The sequence below is a fragment of the Nematolebias whitei genome, chromosome 10 (genome assembly GCF_014905685.2).
Source record: "Nematolebias whitei isolate Nwh7 chromosome 10, NemWhi1, whole genome shotgun sequence".
Taxonomy (NCBI): Eukaryota; Metazoa; Chordata; class Actinopteri; order Cyprinodontiformes; family Rivulidae; genus Nematolebias; species Nematolebias whitei.
In genome coordinates, this window is record NC_056507.1 from 37270998 (window position 1) to 37294999 (window position 24002).

At 43.1% G+C, this 24002-nt stretch overlaps 1 protein-coding gene across 1 annotated transcript in view; it reads left to right on the forward strand.

The window, feature by feature from the left end:
* Positions 1–24002, forward strand: part of appl2 (adaptor protein, phosphotyrosine interaction, PH domain and leucine zipper containing 2) — a 44221-nt gene that overhangs the window by 14291 nt on the left and 5928 nt on the right. Inside the window, exons 4-17 of the mRNA XM_037683026.1 lie at positions 991–1062; positions 1783–1870; positions 1953–1994; positions 2756–2814; positions 3195–3341; positions 4267–4349; positions 7096–7248; positions 10796–10984; positions 11069–11111; positions 11243–11299; positions 14768–14862; positions 15680–15835; positions 16026–16075; positions 16244–16418. Coding sequence (XP_037538954.1) covers positions 991–1062; positions 1783–1870; positions 1953–1994; positions 2756–2814; positions 3195–3341; positions 4267–4349; positions 7096–7248; positions 10796–10984; positions 11069–11111; positions 11243–11299; positions 14768–14862; positions 15680–15835; positions 16026–16075; positions 16244–16418 — 1409 coding nt within the window. The remainder of the gene's footprint in view (positions 1–990; positions 1063–1782; positions 1871–1952; positions 1995–2755; positions 2815–3194; positions 3342–4266; positions 4350–7095; positions 7249–10795; positions 10985–11068; positions 11112–11242; positions 11300–14767; positions 14863–15679; positions 15836–16025; positions 16076–16243; positions 16419–24002) is intronic.

Here is a 24002-nt window from a genome sequence, read left to right on the forward strand (position 1 = left end):
TGATACATTATCAGTTTAGTACTTCTGAAAGATGATATTAATAGAATAATCTTGAGAGTAATTAAGTGCAGTAGATACAGAATTATTAACTCGAGGGTAAATGAATCAAAATAATTTTCCCTACTTGAAGTTACTCTGAGTTTATGAATAAACTTGTTTGTTGAACCTCCTTCTTGGATGTGCTCTAACAAATATGTGTTTAATGACTTTGTCAGGGGAATTTAGGTAACGGTTATGGATATTTATCACTAACTAATGTTAAATTAATGTATGTGTGTTAGAGAGTTGTTTTGACTGCTCAGAGAGGAGCCTGCAGGGACACGGAGGCACCTGATAAACTCCAAGACCTTCTCCTCGTAAGCTGGAAAGCCGAGGTGGTCTTGACCTCGGCTCTGTCTGATAAGCATGTGTAAAGCTCTCTGTCCGGCGCAGATTCTCACTGACGAAGCTAAAAGCATGTAACTTTTGTACATCTGTTGAGCTTCCTCGTGACCGTCTACCCCTGCAAGTAAACTGGGTTGAAAAATCTTCTTGTGTCCTCAGAGTGGCTTATTTGAGTAAAGATATTATGAAAGGATATTTATTTTATCCAACATACCCCCCCACAAGTTATCGACTTTTGTGAACAGATGAATTCACAGATGTCCTCCTCCTAACATCATGTTGCTCGTGAATGATTAGGAAAAGATCATAAATCAATGCACATAAAAAATAATTTATCTCATCGTATCTTCATTTAGAACTTGATATTAGCCCACATTTTGTAGAGAAGGGATTAAAACAATCCGTACTGACCAGCAAGGGATGTTTGAGAAGCAGTACTTAACCTCAGCATCTTCACATTTAGTTTATTAGCATGTTTGGGGATGTTACATGCATACCATGATTAATTTTTTCTCTTCCTTCAAACGTCTTGTTTTGGCTCGATTTGCATCAAATCTTTTCAAGTTTTACAGCTAAAACTAGTTCCCTTTGTCTTTTTTTGTGCAGAATTTTGCCCTGGGTAAAGGTGATGAAGAAGTAATCAGCACCCTGCAGAACTTTGCAAAGACTGTGGGAGAGGTGAGGCCTGTAACTTCTTATGTGTTTGTGCAGTGGGAAAGGGTGAGGATAAGCTGCAGCTCAGTTCTTGTTTTTTTTTAATCACTTCTTCATAAAGAATTTTGCACATGCGCTCCTCTAATATTCTAATCTAAACTAAAAAAACTCAAGACCTGCAGATTATCGCCACAGGTAGGCCGGAACTGAGGGTCTAAAGAGGAGATGAATGTAGTGTGTGGTGTGAATATGCAGATGGAGCTCATATTTATAGATAAAACAGGTGGGCCCATACTCATCAGCCACAGGGGTTCAGGAGTCTGCCCAGTCAGGATTTTCAATGTGCACTGAAAAAAACACATCACAGATAGTTAGTCTTCTGGACCTAATCTTGTGAATTTTAGCATTTGCTAAACCCCTGAGATTAAACTGAATGTCTGTATGACTCTGATGATAAGCATGAGGATAAACAGCAGGGTCTGCACACACACACACACGGGGCTTCATCCAGAATCAGTGTAAATAGAAAGTTTAATTATTTTCTTCACTAAAACCTCTCTATCGCAGCGTGACTTTATCACAGCCTAGGCGAGGCATTGTTCACCTCCATATCAGTGAAAATGATGTTTCCTGTCTTACTGGCAGAAAATGTTCCAGTAAATATAAACTGAGGTGGTTCAGATGTTTGTTGAAGGTTCAGCTTCAGTTCGTGTCCTTATATGTAATCTGTTTGTGTGATTTCAGCTAAACTCTCTTCACTCTGATTTAGCCAGTCAGATGGCTGACAGCATGGTGTTTCCTCTTATTCAGTTCAGAGAGAAGGACCTCACAGGTAGGGGAACATTGAAAAGTGAAAAAAAAAAACAACCAAAGAATAAAAAACAGCTTGTTGATTGTGTAACTGAACTTTGCAGAGATAAGCACCTTGAAGGAAATATTTAGCATCGCCACTGATGGTGAGTATTTTGTTTGTAAGAAATTGCAGGCAGTGTATTTAAATTTTTGTGAATGATGATTGAACATTTACACTTTTTTTCCCTTTTTAAAAGAATTATGTGTGTTGCAGTTTATTAGTTAAAAACATTTATGCAGGAGTTGGGAGCTATGAATTTTTGATTTTTGTAACTTTTCATACTTTTTATTTTAACTTTACTTTGCTTTAGCATATTTGTTTAATTTTTTTCCCTTGTGCAACTTTTAGTTTTTAGCTAACGTTTTGCTACTTTCAACAACTATTTTGCTGCTTATTGTTTAAAACCACAGTTCTGTTCCTTTTAGCTACTTTAAGGTTCAAGTTAATATTTTAATACTTTAAACTTGTTAATTTTAGCTTCTAGCTTCTGTTTTGCTTTTTCAGTTGGACTTGTGCACATTTTAGCTTTCAACTAGCCTTTTTCTGCTTTAAGCGTCTAGCCACCTTTTTTTTTTTTTGCTTCTTTTGGCTTTTAGCTAGCCTATTTTTACAGTTAGCTTTTACATAGATAGAATTTAGCTATTTGTAGCTTTTAGCAAGACTTTAGCAATTCTTAGCTTTTAATTAGTGTTTTTCTTCTCTTTAGTTTGTAGAGTTCTATTTCCTTTTGCATTACCAACTCATTTGTTGCTTCCTCAGAAGATTTCAGTAAAATAATTTCTGCATTTACGGTGTATTTTTACAGAGAAGGCAGTTTCTCCAGTTGTTATTTGATACTTATGTCCTTTCTCATCTGCTGTGCAGAGCATGAGGCGGCTATGGTCAAATACAGTCGATTGCCCAAGAAGAAGGAGAACGAGAAGGTAGAAATGCTGCAGAGGTTTTTTTTTCCTCATCCGTGAGAAACCGTTAAAAGCTTCACAGCACATCAATGCTCCTGTTAATGCAGTGAGAGTTTTATAAGTACTGGAGACAATATGATATTAAAGTAAACGGCTCTATGCTGTCTGGCATGAGTGTGCCCTTAAAGCACTAAGTATTCCAGTATAGACTTTGCATCTCTTCAGCATGTTGGCAAATCTCTTTGAATGAACAAAAGAAAAAACCCTACAAGCTTTTTCCTGCTTTGCATGCCAGAGAGCAAGACACGAGTTTGCATACCTTGTGCAGACCTTCACAGTGAGTTTTTGTGGCCTTGTGTGCAGTGTGTATTTGCATGCTCAACCCTCTCCTGTGTGGACAGCTGAAGGCCGACTTGGTGAAGGAGGTGGCATACACCAGGAGGAAGCAGCACCAGGCGTCACTGCAGTATTACTGCGCCCTCAATGCCTTGCAGTACAGGAAGAGAGTGGCTATGCTCGAACCAATGCTCGGCTACACTCAGGCTCAGGTACTGAGCTGCTTCTGACCTATCCACTATGTCCAATCTTATCATGTCAGCATTCAAATTCAGTAAAAGTAGAAGCTATTGACTCCATTGAACTGATTTAGTTCACAAAGGACCGTTGTTTAATGTAATAAATAAGTGCTCTGGAAAAATAAGCGTTTTATTTTTTTTATCCTAGCACTGGCCTAGAATTAGAACTGAAATAATTTGATGGGTAATAGAAAGAAGGGTGGCTTCACTATTTTTCCAAATAGGTTTTGTTTTAAAGAAAGAAAAAAAAAACTGGGTTCCACTTTCTAAAACACATTAATTCATAGTTTCTACCAAAATGTTTGGATTCATACTGTTGGTGGGATTAAAAAGGATGCCTGAAGTTGCTTTTAATTGTGGTTTTGCTAATAATGTGTTTTACTGCCATATACAAAAATTATAAGACGTAAAAATATTTTCATATTTAACTGTATAGGAGAAAATTCACTCACCGTTCACATTATTAAGTCCACCTGTTCAATTGTTAACACTTAGCTAATCAGGAACCCAATGCATTCAGGCATCTAGACGTGGTGATGATGACTTGTTGAAGTTCAAACCAAGTATGAGAACAGCAAAGAAAGAACTAAAGTGACTTTCATCTTGACATGGTTGTTGGTGGCAGTCTGGTTGGTCCCGAGTATTCCAGAACCTGCTGACTGTGATTTTTATACACAACCATCTCTAGTGTTTTCAGAGAATGGTCCAAAGGAGAAAATGTTCAGTCAGCTGCAGTTGTGTAGATGAAAATACCTTTTCGATGTCAAAAGTACATAGAAGAATGACACAAAGGCAACATATTAGCTATTAGCTATATGATTAGCTGTTTCTGTTGACAAGCAGGTGAACAGGTGCACCTAGGTCTAAATTAGTAAACTACAAATGTTTTATTTTACAGATTAGCTTCTTTAAGAAGGGCATTGAGCTGGTTTCAAAGAAGATGGAAAATTTTCTCTCCTCTGTGTCTAAAATGACTCAAAAGTAAGACACTTTCAGTTTTAATGTGTATTTCAGTATAATTATTATACATGTGTTGTGTTGTGTGTGAGCTTAAATGGAAATTCTAACAAAGTAAGTGAGGTCCTCTGGACAGAGTCTTCTTGTTGAAACATTTTGTCTTTTATCCAAAAGATTGTCAGTCTAAGGAGCTTCAACAAAGTCAGTCTATAAATAACACCTTCTTATAGTGGATCAACCAGTTTGTTGCTGACAGCCAAAACTAGCAGTTTACAGGATAAAAGAGGACCGTCAGCCTAACAATTGGTCGTTAGTGCCCTCATGACCGCTTGCTATTCAGAGTGATACTAGCAATAACAGCATTGTAAGAGGGGTACAAAGGGACATGTAGACCTTCGCCCCTGTTTAATGGTGTATGGGGGTGGAGGCCTCCGTGTCTAATTGTCCCCCTCTTACGATGCCGTTGGTACCCCTCGGGCCGTTCACACGGCACATATTTTGAGTGAAACCGCAGCTTTTCCTCTGTGGTTCGGCTGTTCATTTACACACCACCACCCCCTGCCCTCTCTGAATCTGGTGGTATTTCAACCCAGGTCTCAGAGTGGAGGTTTTCAGTGGAACTCCCCGCTGAGGTGTGAAAGCACATGTGCACTACAGGTGTACATTTCATGTATGCACGGACCAACGGCATATATCTCTCACAATGGTGCCAGAGTGTAACATACTGCTTTCTGTGCTACGACTGATAGAATATAATTTGTCTCGTAGTTGATCTATGTTGAAGTATAGGCGCTGTGACAGACATCTGTGTTCGAAAGAGACTCCAGTCGGATCCAGTTCAAAACTGCTAACGAGCCTGTCGAGGCAGGCATATACTGCACGCGTGGCGCTGGACTAGAACATACTAAATGTGTTAAATAATAACAGTAACAATAATAAACAGTATTTCTGTTCGTGGTAGGAGATGTAATGAAGATATCCGAGTTAAATGAAGGTATCTGGATATTATGCAATTCAAGTTATGCAATTTAAACTGTTGTTGATAATGGAAAACATGTTATTAAAGTTGAAAATGAAGACATCAGGTTTAATTTTTATTTATTTATTCAACACCACAAACTGTATGTCACACAAACACCGATAATTAAACTGAACACTATTAAAATCATGTTAACTGAACTTTAAACTACATTAATGAACTGGACTCTTCCTCTCTTGTCATCCTGGGTTCTGACGCCATGTTGTTTATCTGGCTTGTACAGGCTGTCACTCCTTTGCTTAATGCAGCTTAAAACATTGAATGGATTGGGAAAAAAGAACTGAGGGGAATTATAAGTGAATAGATGCTCCAACATCTCTCTCTTTTCAACATCCTCCTGCACCGCCGAGATGTATGCTCTCTTTCGGAACGCTGGTGGGGGGGCAGCTTCTCCTCTCAGGAAAAATAAAAACTTGGTTATTTGTGTAACCCAACAACACAAGCAAACATTATCAAGAATGTGGATTTACCTGCTGTAGCATTGCTTGACAGCTACTGATTACCACCGAAGTGGGAAGTCCAACATCATCCTCGTCGGTGCTGGTTTGCTCAGAGACCAGTGTCTCAGTGACCAGTGCTGTTAGACAAAGCGGGCCAGCTTGACGTCAAATCTGTCGACTCGTATCCAAAATCCAGCTTTAAGGCTTTGTTGTTAGCTGGCCATAGAAAAGACCTGTCCTAGGCTTCGCACATGCGCATTAAGTGAATGTACATGGCAAATGCAGTGGACTTGGGGAGTGGGGGTGTGGTCTACAGTTACATGTAAACACCAAATACGGTCGTGTCAACAAGGACTTTCCTCGAATCAACATCCGAAAAACTGCGTTTTCTCCCGCGTGTCCCTCAGCCCTCTGTGAATAGCAAGCAGCCATCAGGGCACTAACAACTAATTGTTAGACTAATGGTCCTGGGGGTCTGAGATGGTGTAGAGGTAGGACTTGGCACCAGAAAGTTGCGGTTCTACTCCCGGCCATGCCCACATGCTGTGGTATCCCTGAGCAAGACACCCAATCCCTAATTGCTACCCGGGCACCTACATAGCTGCCCACTGCTCCACCTGGGTGTATCTCGTGTGATCGGTTAAATGCAGAGAACTAATTTCATCATTGCATGGGAACATACGATGCCAACACATAGCACTTACACTTACTTACTCCTTTATCATGTGCCCAGCTAGTTCTGTATGTCACTAGAAAACTGGCTGATCCACAGTGAGGAGGTGCTGCTGATAAGACTGAGTTTGTTGTGGCTCTTCAGACTGAAGAAGTTTTTTGGATAAAAAAATTTTACGTTTCAACAAGAAGAATATGTCCAAAGGACCTGACTCAGTCCTGTTGGATTTTTCTACCTGTATTATTGAGCATGCATCATGACCTGTTTCAACAGATATTTTACTGACACTATAGACAACCACACACAGGCAATTACATTTTTTGCCAGCTGTCGAAAAGCAGGCATTAAATGGAAATTATTTCACTGAGATTATCTGTATCTTCGTAATATTCCTTGGGATTTTTACATGTCCAGCCCTTACATTGTATCATGTCCACACTTTTGTTGGTGTGTGTGTGTGTGTCTGTGTTGGCAAAATATCTCCTGAGCCACTGGAGAATATTTCAATTAAACTCTCAAAAAGTAGTCACTGGATGTACATCTAAAACTGCTAAACTTTTGGAGGCAGCCCAGTTCAAGATGACTGTCACATAGGATCAATCTTGTTTTTCTGTTTAGTATCCAGGCCCAGTTGGACGTGGAGGCAGAGGCCATGCGTACGTCCCAGAAAGAGCTTTTGTCTGTTGAAGACACGGTCTATATGCCAGATAAGGACACAGACTCTTTTAACCGCACACTTATTCAGAAGGCTGGCTACCTCAACATCAGGAAGTAAGAATAATTACACTTGGTTTGACCTTATCTAGATATCCAGTGACATTTGCTTTTCAATGGTGCCTCTCAGCGTGTCAAAAGGTGCTGTGGAAGAAGATAAATTTAGTAGCTCTTGTGTGTTTTATAAGTTAGAAAATTAAAGAAACCACCTAAATAACCAAATTAATCAAATATTTCCCATCCTGTAATGCCTGCATAAAACCTAAACCGAGAAGGAAATTAGTCTGTCAGAGAAGACAAGGTGGGTCAGATAAGACGACGACAGCATGCTCCGTCAGCTCATTGTAGGGTAGATGTATGAGAAGGGGAACTTCCTTAATGGCTGGAGCGGATGAAAGTGCAGCGTTGCACGCATTTTGATTTAGTGAAAATGTCAGAGCTGTCAAACTCTGTTGCTACCTCATATACATCAAAACTCTTTTACAAATGTCTGTGACACCAGTGAAAATGTTTCCATGGAGCACCGCCCTGCACCTTACCTACAACCTCAGATGCTTTGCAGATGGAGTCAGGCCATGTGCAATCTGAAATGGGTTTCTCAGTATTGAGGTTCAGAGTCACCCAGTGCACCATGAGCCATCAGTGTTGTACAGATAAAACATATAAAGGATACTACTGTGAATAGGATGTAGAGGAAGAAAACACACAAATGAAAACATTTTTGAGTCATGCTAATATTACTAATTTGAACCTCTAAATTTATTTCAGTCATTTGCTACTTCCACTGTCCAGAAAAATGGGGACTGTTGTAAAGAGGTCACAAAGAGAGTCCAGGCAGGATGGAGTGGATGGAGAAAAGTTTCAGGAGTGATTTGTGACAAAAGGGTGTCGTTAAAGGTCAAAGGAAAAGTTTATAAGACAGTAGTGAAACCAGCTATGTTGCATGGTCTGGAGACAGAGACATGGACAAAAAGACAGGAGACAGAACTGGAAGTGGCAGAAATGAAGATGTTGAGGTTCTCCTTAGGAGAGACAAGGATGGATAAGATTAGGAATGAGATCATCAGAGGTACAGCACAGGTTGAACAACTGGGAGATAAAGTTAGAGAGACCAGACTGAGATGGTTTGGACATGCCCAGAGGAGGGACAGTGGTTTGGACATGTCCAGAGGAGGCACTATGGGTATATTGGTAGAAGGATGTTAGGAATGCAGCTGACAGGAAAAAGACGAAGTAGAAGGTCAAAGAGGAGATGCAGTATATGGATGCAGTTAGAGAGGACATGGAGGTAGTTGGTGTGAGGACGGAGTGAGATGGAGGAGGATGACTCACTGTGGAGACACCTGAGGCGGGAAAAGCCAAAAGAAGTGTCTATTACAAATTATGACACTGTGTAGCCTTCACACTTCAGACTTGCTCATCTGATGAACTATAAGTGTGATGAGAGTAGGACATTAGCAGAGTACTCGAGTAATCTACACATCGATTGCTAGGACATCTATCGAGGTTAAAAATGTTACGTCGAGTATCCGTAGTGACGTCATATTATGTGACCACCGTATGACCGTAGGGGGCGGTGTTGTACTGTTGCAGGTCACAGAGTGTGGTGTAACACCGGGTCCAATCCACCGAACCAGAACCAGCTTCGGTTTAAGTTTCATTTTTGACGTGCTGCACGTTTCTTCACGTTTGCAGTTTAATAATAACTAATAGTTTAGTTTTTCCTGTGACTTATTTGCAGTATGATAAATGGTAGGAGCATAATATACACTACCAATGTTTTGTTGGTCTTTTTTTTTTGTAAATAATTTTTTTTGCGGTTTTATTTATTTATTTATTTTTGTATCTTGAGATCTATGACGTCGTCAAATACTCGAGTTCTACTCGGGTTTTATTATGTTAATGTCGAGTTTAAAAATTATATATTCGTTCAACCCCTAGATGAGAGTAACTTGATGTTGGCACAATAATTTTAGGTGTTTTAGGAATCCGTTCACTGATTTTGATCTCAGCAGCTGTAAGAAAATGTATTTATTGCAGATTGCAGAACGTCGAAAGGTGGACAATAATGTTTTTTCCAGTGTGTGTGTCTGTCAGCCAGTTGACTAATAAAACAAACAAAAAATGGTTCTAACTCTGCCAGTTTTCCAGAAATTGATCTAACATTTGCTGTGACAGTAGCTGAAACTGCTACCCAACACTTACAAGTTGTGCAGATTCTTTGTTAAAATTTTTGTCAACTATTAAGACTTCAGCTTTGTCTGTCTGTGAGCAAACTATCTCATGAACACCTGAACTGGACTACAATGAAACACACAGGACATAATCGTTGAACGTACCCCTACAATTGAATAACTTTTGGAGCCATCTTGATTTAAGATGGCTGCCACAGCAAATTCATCTTAAAAAAAAAATGCAGCAATGGCTATATTTCAGTCAATTCTACAGACATTGTCCTAAAATATGGTTTAATTGTTGCTCGGAGTCATTCAAAACAGATACTTTCAGTTCTAGATCTTAGCATTAAACTGAAACTGAAAGTTAAACTGGGTTTCTTTTTCAGAAACAAATCCTGTCTAACCTTGAATGCTAGAAAACGCCTTGTATCTGTGACTTTCCTTCCCTCAATTGATTTTGGTGATATTATTTACATGAACGCTCCTACAAGAACCCTGCAGATGTTGGATGCTGTCTATCATGGTGCACTAAGATACATAACTGGCTGTGATTATCGTACCCACCACTGCACTCTGTATTCATTGGTTAACTGGACATCATTAACTTCACGCAGACTCTCTCACTGGTACATTTTCATCTTTAAATCACTTCTTGGTCTGCTGCCTTCATACATCTCCTCCTACATGTCTCTGCGTGAGTGCAGCTACAGCGTGCGCTCTCAGGACATTGTTACCTGCAGTGTTCCCTCAGTGAGGACTGAACTAGGCAAAAGGTCCTACTCCGCTCCTGTTTCCTGGAATATCTTACAAAAAGATTTGAAGCTCTCAACCTTGACCTCTCTAAGTGGCTTTAAGAATCTGTTGGACTCCTGGCAGGGTCCAATGCAGACATGTTCCTGTTTTTAGTTTTCTACATTTGTCTTGGAATCTAGCTGTTTTTTGTTTTGTTACCTTTTTCCTTTTAGCCATCCTATTTGTTATAAAAAAAAAATTAAAAAAAAAACTGTAGTATGAGTTTTTATAACTGCTTATTGTTGTTGCTGTTGTCCATTGTTGTCATCTTTCTTTGTTGAAATCAGGTCTCTCTTGTAAATGAGTCCTCGAGGCTCAATGGGATTTACCTGTATAAATAAAGGTTGATTGATTAAACTTCAGCATGAATTGTTAGTCAACCTGTTAGCAAAATGAACAGTGCAAAGAGTTTATTCAAACTTTCAGGAATAAATCAATAGATGGAGTTCTACCACTGATTATATTTTGGATTCAAACCATTATTTTAAAGGTTTGAGTAAAATGGGTGCAACTGTGTCTTTTCTCATCATAAAGTGATCTTTGTAGAAACTCTGAAGGCAGCGGAAGATACACAAGGAATGCTAGGCCTTTAACTGTGCCACAAATTCTTATTTCTGTTTTTCTTCTTTGTCCAGTAAAACCGGTCTGGTGACCACAGCCTGGGATCGACTTTTCTTTTTCACCCAGGGGGGGAACTTGATGTGCCAGCCTCGGGGGGCTGTGGCGGGGGGCATGGTGCTGGACCTGGACAACAGCTCCGTCATGGCTGTGGAGTGTGAGGACAGACGTTATTGTTTTCAAATCACCTCCCCTTCAGGAAAAACGTAAGTTTCCTCTCTCAGCATTAATGGATCCACACAAACTTACACAAGAGAGAAGTGTGTTCATATTTTAGTCTTTGTCTTCAGGTCTATGATTCTACAAGCTGAGAGCAAAAAGGAGTATGAAGAGGTTAGTGTGAACGAGGAAATGTTTGATCATAAAGTGCTGCTGCAAGTATCCACCATAAAACAATGAGGAAGCTGTTGAGCCTCACTCCACTGCATGAAGACCTTATGTGGATATTTGTGTTTGGTTCTCAGTGGATCTGCACGGTGAACAACATCTCCAGACAGATCTACCTGACAGACAATCCTGAGGTAAAGTTTCACATCTACTCACAGGCATGCACATCACAAGTGAGAGACAAAAAGAAATGTATATAAAACAAACATGTTGAATAAAAACAACTTTGCACAGAGAGAGGAGTCTCACAAGTGCCTTTGAAAACACGTCATTATGTGTAAAATAATTAAATGTCTGTCATCTCAGGAGTCAAGGGTAAGACTTGTAGCTGATACTTTTGTATTTGTACAAAATATAGAAGCTATAATTATTGACAATATTAGATCAAATTAAAGGTGTAGTATTACTTTAAAGAGCACATATCACCTGCTGCCTTTCATGCCACAGACTAAATGGTCCACACTTACAGGTATATAGAGCATTTTAACCCTCTGCAGGTTCTATGATGTAAAGTGCTTTACCACGTTTCTCATTCACCCTTTCACACAAACACTCATACAGTGCTTCTATTAAATATTTTTGCCCACGATATGCAGCACTTTTGTATTCTCACTCAAAGCAGCATATCCCCCATTGGGAGGTGAAGGGTTCAATGTCTTGCCCATGGACACTTTGGCTTGCTGCAGGGGCTGGGGATCAAACCACCAATGTTCCAGTTGGAGAACTCCAGCACCCTAACTCCCTTGTAGATGATGCCATGCAATACCATAAGATGTACTGCTCAGAGTGTGAGTTGTGTGACTCTCAGCTACTACCACATCGACTATTAGCTCAATTTCTGTAAAACTAACTGAGTTACAGACATTTGTTTTCAAGTCAATATGCTGAGGCAGCCATCTTGAATTGGGCTGATTCAAAAATTAATTGTTGTAGATGTACATCATATGATTACGTTCTGATAGTTTCAGTAAAGTTTGTTCAGTGATTCATCACACACACACACACACACGCACACACACACAGTAAAGTTATCACGTTTTGCATTTTGTCAATAATTCAGATTTCAAACAAACAGCAAGTTATTAAGTTAGCTGGTTGGGTGAAGCTCTAAATCTTTAAGTTTTCTCTGTAAGATATCCAAAAAAGTTCAATCCCTGAAAAGGACGTCAAGGGACACCACCAAGTCATTGGTTCAGGTATGTTGACGACACCTGGGTTAAAATTAAATCTCAGGAAGTCCAACATTTTACTGACCACATCAACTCTGTGGATAAATACATCAAGTTCACAAGAGAAGATGTAAAAAATGGCAGGTTGTCTTTCTTGGACTGTGAGGTCTCAGTCTCTGATAAAGGACATTTGCAAACCGAGGTGTACCGCAAACCCACCCACACAGACCAGTATTTGCAGTTTGACTCCCATCACCCTTTGGAGCACAAGTTAGGAGTCATCAGGACTCTGTACCACAGAGCAGACAGCATCCCCACTAGCTCAGGAGCCAGGCAGAAGGAGAAATCCCACACAAGACAGGCTCTAGAGCAATGTGGATATCCTAACTGGGCCTTCCTGAAAGCAGAGAAGAAACCCAAACAGGACTCCAGTCAGCCATCAGGTAAAAAGGAGGAACCCACACCCAGACCAGTGGTCATTCCGTATGTTGAGGGAGTATCAGAGAAACTGAGACGTTTATTTTCTAAACATAACGTCCCAGTGGCTTTTAAACCCCAAAATACATTACGGCAAAGACTGGTTCATCCCAAAGATCCAGTCCCCCGGCACAAACAGAGTAATGTTGTGTATGCTGTTCAGTGTCAGGAGGGCTGTGATCAGTCTTACATCGAGGAAACTAAAGAGCCACTGGCCAAAAGGATGGCCCAGCGCAGAAGATCAACATCATCAGGCCAGGACTCTGTGGTCTACACTCATCTCCAGGCCAGCGGTCACTCTTTCAGGGATGAAGATCATGGTTTTATCCAACAGAAAGCAGCAACCAGAGAACCCACCTCAAATTGAAACCCAAGAGGGAGAACAAATAGAAATGGTCTCCACCTACAAATATCTAGGTTTCAACATTGACAATAAACTGTCATTTAAAATCCACATCTCCAAAATGGTCACTAAACTCAAATTGAAGCTTCACTGGGTGACTACTTCAGAAATAAATCCTGCTTCTCATGTAAAGCCAGGAGAACATTAGTAGCTGCAACTTTTATGCCGATATTAGATTATGGTGACGTGCTGTACATGAGTGCTGCATCAAAATACCTACAGTCCTTAGACTCAGTTTATCATGGTGCCCTTCGATTCATTACTGATTCCAATTATCGCACTCATCACTGTGAACTTTACGTCAAATCTAGCTGGTCTTCTCTCAGCGCTCGCAGATACACTCACTGGATATCCTTCATCTATAATAAGACCCTTCTAAACCTAGTCCCGTCATATCTTACCTCCCTAATACAAACATCACACAATCATTACTCCCTGCGCTCTAATGATTTAATCCTCCTGTCAGTTCCTCTGGTCAGAACTGAACTAGGAAAAAGAGCATTCAGCTTCGCCGTCCCCTCAGCCTGGAACAACTTACAGACAGATTTGAAACTATCAACACTCATCTCGCCTAGATCCTTCATGTCAACCGTATCAGATAATGTTATCAAAAATCTGGACCATTGCAGATGTTTCTAAAACACTACTTATCAAATATACATGTCTTGTTCACTTTTAACTCTGTATACTTAAACTGATGTCTGTTCTACATTTAATGTCTACAGAAGTCTGTCTTATCCTGATGGTTTCAAACTGTTAACATTTATTTATCGTGATAGTAGTTTCTTTTTTCTTTTGATAAATGTAAATGCTTATTGTCAATTACCCTGTGACGTGTGCTGATGACCACTTGACCAGGTCACCCTTGTGAAAGAGATCTCGATCTCAACAAGCTCTACCTGGTAAAATTAAGGTGATTGATTGATTGATTGATTGAAGATGTTCACATCCTGGACAGAGAGGAACGATGGTTTGAGAGAGGAGTAAAGGAGGCCATCTTTGTGAAAAGAAATCGTCCATCATTAAACAGGGGTGGAGGCCTCCGGGTTCAACTGTCCCCCTCTTACAATGCTGTGATTGCTAGTATCACTCAACCCCCTGTGAATAGTAAACAGCCATCAGTGTGCTAATGATCCATTGTTAGGCTGATGGTCCTTCTTGACCATGTGATCAGCTGGTTTTGGTTGTCGGCAGCAAAACTGGTTGATCCACTCTGAGAAGGTGCTATTTAAGAGACTGAGCTGAATACAGCACCTCAGACTGAGGAAGTCTCTCGGATGAGAGACGAAACATTTCTATATATTTTTTGCTTTGTTTTGTTTTTTTGAATGTCCAGAGGACCAGATTTAACTTTTTTGGATTTTTATTCCTGGATTATTGAGCATGCATCAGGATATCTCTGTAAGATAGTTGTTGTTGTTGTTGTTGTTGTTGTTGTTGTTGTTGTTGTTGTTGTTGTTGTTGTTTTTTTTGTAAAACTCTATGCCCTTGGGTTTTTCCCTCCATTTTTTTTCCACATTTTGTTTTAATCGTTAAACTTTTTGTCTCTTCAGGCTGTGGCTATCCGATTGAACCAAACGGCCATTCAGGCAGTCACTCCAATCACCAGCTTTGAGAAGAGACAAGACGGCTTGCCCAACCCTGACAGGTCAGGCACAGCATTTAGTCCCACTCTGGTAAAGTAAAGTAAAGTAAAGTGCTATGTGTTGTCACCATTGTATGTACCCATACAATGATGGCATTAGTTCTCTGCATTTAACCCATCACACATGGGATACATCCAGGTGGAACAATGGGCAGCTATGTAAGCACCCAGAGAGCAGATAGGGATTAGGTGTCTTGCTCAGAGACACCATGATGTGGGCATGGCGGGGAGTTGAGCCTTCGACTTTCTGGTCCCAAGTCGGCTGCCCTGCCTCTACCTCAACCCCCTGGTGATGATATGAACCCACTGCTCATCGTTTTTAATACACACATGCCGAACATGGATGTTTGATTCTGTAGACACGCTGCAGGTTGAATACTCACACCAGGCGTCTGGCCCCTCGATATTGCGTTGTCTCTTTTTTGCAAATGATCATCGTCTTAATAATCTCATGTTTGGATAATTGATGACAAAAAATCTAAAATAAAATGCTTTCCAAGCCTGTTCTTAATCAGCTGTGCTCTTGTTTATACTGACCAGTAATTGTATCTATTATTAGATTTGCTCTGAAACAAACTGCAGTGTGAGTGGGGGAATATCAAATCCTTTTATTTTTTTACTACTTTTTTATTACTTTTGTAAATTGTAAATTGTGTCCTCAGTCATTCCCACCACAAATAAGATAGGAGTTCATCATTTCCTGTCAGTTACAGATCATGTCTGAAGTAGGCTCACATTTATTTGTTTGTTTTAATTGTTCTGTTGCTGTTTTGGTGATACTTTTTTTTCTTAAACGTCGTCTTGTGTTCTGTCCCTGCAGAGCAAAGCCAGGAGGTGTTCACACTTCTGGCACTGATTCCCAGAAAACAGGAACTGCTCCAGAACCAGCGGACCTGATAGCTCCTGGGACACCTATTCAGTTCGACATCATGCTGCCAGCGTCTGAGTTTCAGGATCAGAACAGAACTGGGGGGAGGTGAGGGTGCACCTGCGAAAGGATGCTTGTCTGTTGAGCCATGTCTAGGAAGCAAGTGGGGACATTGGTAGATGATGCTATTTTCCTAAATGTTTGCCACATTAAGTGTATTAAATATCTAAGAAGCTGAATTCCTCCTAATAAACAACTCTGGGGTTTATTACGGTAACTTTTTTTTTCATCCTTTAAGACGCACAAATCCGTTTGGAGAAACAGATGACTGTACGACAGAGAGTGACGGTAACCATATTTCTGTTCTGAATTCACTTTAATCTTCTGTACAGTTTCAGACACTGCCTATGTTTGGCTCACCTTTTTTTTTTTCTTGTTTGTTTTGAGTATTTTAAGGTCTTTTAGTCATTTGCTAGTGATTTGTGTCCAGTGGCTGATGTTTGTATGTCTCTGTAGATTCCCTCCTGCAGCAAGTATTCGTTGTACGCTTCCAGGGCTCCATGGCCGTTCGCTGTGGGAACAATCAGGAGGTGATCTATGAAGCCATGAGGCAGGTGCTGGCTGCTCGAGCCATCCACAACATCTTCAGGACCACAGAGTCCCACCTTATGGTGACCAGCAGCAGCCTCAGGTAGAACTGATCATGGTTTTACAATGTTTTACATTACTATCACCTCTAAAAACAAAGACAATGGAACTTGTTTTCTTGCTAATACTGACTGAAAAATGTCAAAACATGATTATGGAGGATTATTGGGTATCGGGTGCGAAATATTTCCACGTTAATACAGTAATGTGTAGGAAAGTGTGTTAATACAGGAAAATGTTTGTTTTCTCAGTAAATTTGAGATTTGCTGCAGGGTCACTGCACCGTTGTTTTCTGTTATCTTTCCTTTTTCACAATGTTTCACCATCCTTTTAATTAACATTACAAAATGGAGTAATTTGAACATTATTTTTTAGATTGGTTCTGTGGAAAGGTTTTAAAAACGTATCTACTTGTCATAGCTTTTTGAACAACCTCAGTTTGGGAAAAAAAAATAAAATTCTCACCAGTCTGACGAGCTAACAGTTAGCCTGAGCAGGACTAAGATCACAGATCGATCGATAAGCAGCTGGTCTGAATGTCGTATCACGGCAGTAGCTGCAACGTATGCCTCCAGTGCCCTCACTGGGCACAATAATCCAAACCCCTCACCAGGCATAGGCTGAAAACGTGCCAGCCTCAATGGTTGTTTACAATGAGAGTGAATTAACACCTTTGGTACAAATGCAGTGTTTGGCCACAAGGTAACACCAGAGCCCTCAGGTCCCCACCTGAGACATGAGGGACTGACTGGGAGAGCATGCAGCTCGCCGACCCTCCTTGCTGAGGCAATAGCAAACAAAAAAGCCGTTTTACATGAAAGCCACTTGAGGTCCGCCTGCGTCAGAGGCTCGAACGGAGGGCGGCACAGAGCTTCGAGAACCAAGGACAGATCCCAACCTGGTGCTCGTGGAGCTGTCGGCGGGTGCGACCTATGGGCACCACACAGAAAAAGAGAGACTAGATTATGGCTCCCTACTGTACAGCCATCAATGCCAGCGTGATTAGATGATATTGCCGCTACATAAATTTTAAGCGTCGAAGGAGAGCGACCCTTACCAAGGAGAGACTGAAGAAACTCCAGAATGGTGGGTACTGTACAGAAGACTGGATCCTCGTTGTGATCAGAACACCATTGGGAAAACAGACACCACCTGTTTTCGTACTGCTGACGAGTAGAGGGTGCTCTGGCGCCAAGGATGATGCATCTGACAGGGCTCGAAACTCCAGTCAGCTGCTGTCCTAGCCTCACAGTGGCCACACCCACAGCCAAAGGCGTTGAAGATTGGGGTGCCATATCAGTCCCCCCAACTGAGACGACAAGTCCCTCATGGTCGGAAGACACCATGGGACGCCCTGACATGGACTACGTAGCAGTGGTCATGCTGGCCAATATGGAGCCACCAGCAGCATCCTGTGGCCCTCCTTGAGGACTCTCTGAAATGTTGGCCCAATTAGAGAAAGGGGTGGAAAGGAATATAGGAGGACCCTTGGCCAAAGATGAGCCAATGCATCCTAGCCCAGCACACCTGACACCCACGTAAGAGAGTACCATAGGGGACACTGAGTCAACTCTTCTGTCGCAAACAGGTCTATCTCTGCCTGACCAAAACGGTCCCAGATCATCAGCACTATGTCGCTGTGGAGGGACCACTCTCCCGGAGCGGACCCTTGGAGGGAGATAAAATCTGCGACCTGATTGTGTCGCCCTGGTCAGTACGCTGCCCGCAGGGTGGACAGGCGAGGAGAGGCCCATTTCAGGAGCTCTCTGGACACTCAGAAGTTGTGCTGACCTGGTGCCCCCCTGGTGGTTGATGTGGTAGACAACAGAGGTGTTGTCTGACCGAACGAGAACATGCCCCCCTTCCAGGTGAGGCAGGAAGTGCCTGAGTGCCAAGTGCACTGCACACAGCTCCAGCACATTTATATGCCTGGAGCAGTCCTTTTGACCCCAGTGGCCCTGAACCGCTCTGCATTGCCACACAGCACCCCATCCCATGGAGCTGGCATCTGTCATGACCACTTCCCTGCGACACACTACCACTCCCATGGGGACACCCCTGGACAAATAAACTTCGTCCCTCCATGGAGTTAGGGCATGAAGACATGACCACGTCACTGCGAGCTTGAGATGCCTGTGCAGCCTGGCATCCAGGCAAAAGCTGTTGAGTCACCTCTGCAAGGGGCAAAGTGACAGCAGGCCTAAGGGCACCACCCGAGTGACTGACGTCAGTTTGCCGAGTAGTTTCAGGAAGGCAACATAGGGGAGCTGCCTGCCCAGCCTGAACCGACTGACCAGCTGGAGTACGCCGGCCACCCTTTGAGCGGATGGGCGAGCTCTCGTGGAGTGCGAATCCAGAACCACCCCAAGAAAGGTGATTGTCTGGGAAGGGATCAGGCAGCTCTTCTCCAGGTTGACATTGAGGCCCAACTGAGACACATGAGCGAGCAGGCGTTTTGTATCGTGAAAGGCACAGGCCCGAGACGGGGCGCAGAGAAGCTAATCGTCTATAAGTACGGCAGAACCTTCACTCAGTGTTCCTGCAGAGGAGAGAGGGCTGCCTTCACGCACCAAGTGAACACCCTCGGGGAGAGGGAGAGCCCGAATGGGAGTACACAGAACTGCTAGTGGTGACCCCGATAGGCAAACCTGAGAAAGCGGCGATGTTCTGCCGCAATAGGCACATGAAAATACACATCTTTCAGATCTATATAGACGTGAACCATTCTCCCCTCGTGACAGCTTGAAGGACTTCTGCTGTCGTGAGCATTTGGAAGGGCAGATCCCTTAGGTACTGGTTGAGTCCCCTCAGATCTAAAATGGGACAAAACCCGCCCGTCCTCTTTTGCACAAGGAAGTAAGTCGAGTAATAGCCTCTGGGTTGTTGCAGAGGGTCCACTGCCTCGATTGCACCCTTGGCCAGGAGGGCGGAAAGCTCCTGGTCTAGTGCTTGAGCTTTCACCGGGTCGGCGATTACAGTCATCTTGACCCGTCGTGAGATATGAGGCTGCCGTTGGAACTGTAGCCAGTAACTAACAAAGCCAAGATTCAACTTGTCTGCTGGATTCCTTAGATAGAGAACTTTACTAATTGGCTTTTATGTATGTGAATGTTCCTGTAAAGTGCCCTGAGACAACTTTTTTGTGATTTGGCGCTATATAAATAAACTGAATTGAATTAACCATGGGTCAGAGTGGCAACCACCCATGGGTCCACGGCATGAGCAGCCCGGTAACTGAGCTGCTGGTGGGAAAAATATCCGACGGTCGGCCTGGTGGCATCACCGTCTCCCTCCATGGCCCCTAGGGGCTGTGGGGGTGCGGCGGCCAGAGTCCCTGGTCCGAACCTGCCCAGCTGGTTGGTGGACTGACTCACGAAAGCTCCTGTTGGGTCTTTGCTGTACCACACGAGGGTAAAGACCGATTATGACCCCCAGGCAGCGGCCGAATGCTGGGGTCTGCTGACGAGCGCCTTGGATGCCGAGGAGGTGGAGGGGCATTGCCCTGCTAAGACTCAAAAGTTGCTGCCTTCTTTGTCCTGCCTGGACGGTCCGTTCCAGTGCTTCCAAGGCAGCCGAACCGAACAACTCCCCCGGCACCACCGAGACATTACGGAGGGTTCTACGACATGGCTCAGTCAATGTTGACTGCGCCAGCCAGACCTGTTGGCGAGCCTGGACCAAGAAGGACATCACGCGCCCAAGCTCCCTCGTCATCAGTGCAAAGGTCTGAAGTGCTGCATCGCTAAAGCCCATTGCTGCTGTCATACCACTAGTCCCCTGAAGGGACGCAGAGAGGGTAAGCATGAGGTGCGCCAAGGAATTGCCGAGGTGGTCAGCACGCGCTCTGGCGCAATAAGCTCTGCAGAAGAATTCATCCGTGACGCAACACTGAGCTCTTGGGCACCGAGCATCACTGCACAGAGCTTCCTATGGTGACACGATGAGCAAGGCAACAGCAGGTTCGCTCGCCGGCATGCAAACCAACCCTGTTGCAGCTGGCTCATGCATAGCTGCCAACACTCGGCCATCTGTGGAGAGGTGCGCAAAGACTTTGGGGTCCCGCCAGCAACCATGCAACTCCCTCAGGAACTCCTCCGATGGAGGGACAGAAAAGGAAGGAGGGGCCTGTCCGTGCCTGAAGAAGGCACTTCCAGGGGTGGACTCCTCTGGTTGCGGGATGTCCAGCTACAGTTGTCTCAGGGCCATACACATGACGTCCTGCATTGAGCCGTCACCAGACCCACTAACTGTGCTCCGAGATGAAGAAAGTGTAGTTGTCTCTGAGACTTGAGATGAATGCCCCTCCTCCTCACCTAAAAAGTGAGCGGCAGAGGCAGCCAAGGATGGCACATCTTCCTTCGGAGCCAGTTCAGGCATGGGTGGGGAGGAGAGTCCGGTTGCTGCCGCTGCCAGGACAAAACATAAGGCCGAAAAATTGGAAGAGGGAGCGCGCAAGCTTGCCGTAACCAATTAAGGCAAAGAAACTCAGACAGGTTAACACCACTAGCTCAGCTGGTAAGAGAATTGGGAGAGGGGGCACGAACGCTTGCCTTCACCAATTAAAACAAGGCCAGAACTCAGAGAGGCTAGTACCGCTAGCCCAGTCCAACCGATTATGAGGTTGTTGAAAGTGATTGGGAGAGGGGGCGTGAACACTTGCCTTCACCAATAAAAATCAGGCCAGAACTTAGGGAGGCTGGAACCGCTAGCTTGGTCCAACCATCTATGAGGTTGGAGAAAATGACTGGGAGAGGGTGCGCAAACGCTAGCCATCACCAATGAAAACAAGGCCAGGAACTCAGCTGGCTACGTAATAAACAAACTTTGGAGCACAGTCCAACCGACCACGCGGTTGCAGGCCTCCAGTAAACGGGAGCGGAGCAAACGCTACCGCTAACCAATGGCAAAATACAGTGCCTTGAGAAAGTATCCGGCCCCCTTGAACTTTTCAACCTTTTGCCACATTTCAGGCTTCAAACATAAAGATATAAAATTTTAATTTTTTGTGAAGAATCAACAAGTGGGACACAATCGTGAAGTGGAATGAAATTTATTGGATGTGTCTAACTTGTTTAACAAATAAAAAACTGAAAAGTGGGGCATGCAATATTATTCGGCCCCCTTGCGTTAATACTTTGTAGCGCCGCCTTTTGCTGCAATTACAGCTGCAAGTCACATTCCTTGCAAAACAGCTCGAGCTCAGTGAGGTTGGATGGAGAGCGTTTGTGAACAGCAGTCTTCAGCTCTTTCCACAGATTCTCGATTGGATTCAGGTCTGGACTTTGACTTGGCCATTCCAACACCTAGATATGTTTATTTGTGAACCATTCCGTTGTAGATTTGGCTTTATGTTTTGGATCATTGTCTTGTTGGAAGGTAAGTTTCCGTCCCAGTCTCAGGTCTCTTGCAGACTCAAACAGGTTTTCTTCCAGAATGGTCTTGTATTTGGCCCCATCCATTTTCCCATCAATTCTGACCATCTTCCCTGTCCCTTCTGACGAAAAGCAGGCCCAAACCATGATGCTGCCACCACCATGTTTGACAGTGGGGATGGTGTGTTCAGAGTGATGAGCTGTGTTGCTTTTACGCCAAACATATTTTTTTTTCATTTAGCCTTTATTTATCCAGGTTATTCTCATTGAGCCACGAGAACTCATTTTCAAGAGAGACCTGTTTTAGGGAGCACATGGTGGGGGTTAAGGGCCTTGCTCATGGGTCCAGAGTGGGGCGAATGAGGGTGGGGGCAAGTGTGGGTGTTTCACCTACCCCACCCACAATTTTTTGATGTTGTCGGGGCCGGGGCGTGAACCGGCGATCTTCGGATCACAGGCCCACCTCTCTAACCTCTGCGCCACCACTCCCCCCATATCGTTTTGCATTGTGGCCAAACAGTTCGATTTTGGTTTCATCTGACCAGAGCACCTTCTTCCACATTTGGTGTGTCTCCCAGGTGCTTGTGGCAAACTTTAAACAACACTTTTTATGGATATCTTTGAAATGGCTTTCTTCTTGCCACTCTTCCATAAAGGTCAGATTTGTGCAGTGTACGACTGATTGTTGTCCTATGGACAGACTCTCCCACCTCATCTGTAGATCTCTGCAGTTCATCCAGAGTGACCATGGGCCTCTTGGCTGCATCTCTGATCAGTCTTCTCCTTGTTCGAGATGAAAGTTTAGAGGGACGGCTGGGTCTTGGTAGATTTGCAGTGGTCTGATACTCTTTCCATTTCAATGATTGCTTGCACAGTGCTCCTTGGGATGTTTAAAGCTTGGGAAATCTTTTTGTATCCAAATCCGGCTTTAAACTTCTCCACAACAGTATCTCGGACCTGCCTGGTGTGTTCCTTGGTCTTCATGATGCTCTCTGCGCTTTGAATGTTAAATGGACTGTACTTATATAGCGACTTTCTATCTGATCAAGACACTCAAAGCGCTTTACACTACAATCTGTGTCCTCATTTACCCATTTATACTGCACTCTACTAGATCTCTACAAAGCTAATTGAACAAATCATTCTAAAGAGACTAATCAGTGCTTTACATCACATTCATACACCAATGGGACACACATCGGAGGCGATGAGGGGTTCAGTGTCTTGCCCAGGGACACTTTGGCATATGACTGCTGGTGGATTCAAACCCCCAACTCCTACATTGGAGGACGACTGTTCTAACCACTCAGCCACAGCCGCCCAAACAGCCGCTTTGAACAGAACCCTGAGACTATCACAGAGCAGGTGCATTTATACGGAGACTTGATTACACACAGGTGGATTCTAGTTATCATCATCAGTCATTTGGGACAACAGTGGATCATTCATAGATCCTCACTGAACTTCTGGAGTGAGTTTGCTGCACTGAAGGTAAAGGGGACGAATAACATTGCACGCCCCACTTTTCAGTTTTTTATTTGTTAAAGTTTGACACATCCAATAAATTTCATTCCACTTCACGATTGTGTCCCACTTGTTGATTCTTCACAAAAAATTAAAATTTTATATCTTTGTTTGAAGCCTGAAATGTGGCAAAAGGTTGAAAAGTTCAAGGGGGCCGATTATTTTTGCAAGGCACTGTATAAGTAAAAAACACTACACACCAGTGTTAAATCACACACATAGTAGTCATAAACAAACTTTGGAGCACAGTCCAGCCGACCACGCGGTTGGAAGCCTCCCAACAAACGGGAGCGGAGCGAACGCTACCGCTAACCAACGGCGAAATATAAGTAAAAACACTACTCATCAGTGTTGAATCACAAACATACTCAGCCTGGCTCAGCTCAGCCTGGATTTGCACCTGCACTTTAGGACCGATTCTGGAGACGTGTCCAGAATCCAAGTCCTGCTACTGAGAGTTCCGCGATGAGTTAAACTCAAAGCTCCTCAGATAAATAAAATAAAATTATTATTTTTATATATGAAAGTTTCTGTTAACTTATTTTATATATATGAATATTTCTGTTCAGTGCCCTGAGACAACTTCTGTTGTGACTTGGCGCTGTATAAATAAACTGAACTGAATTAAATCTGATGAACCAGATTCTACAAAACATCTACAGGTCCTTCTCAAAAAATTAGCATATTGTGATAAAGGTCATTATTTTCCATAATGTAATGATAAAAATGAA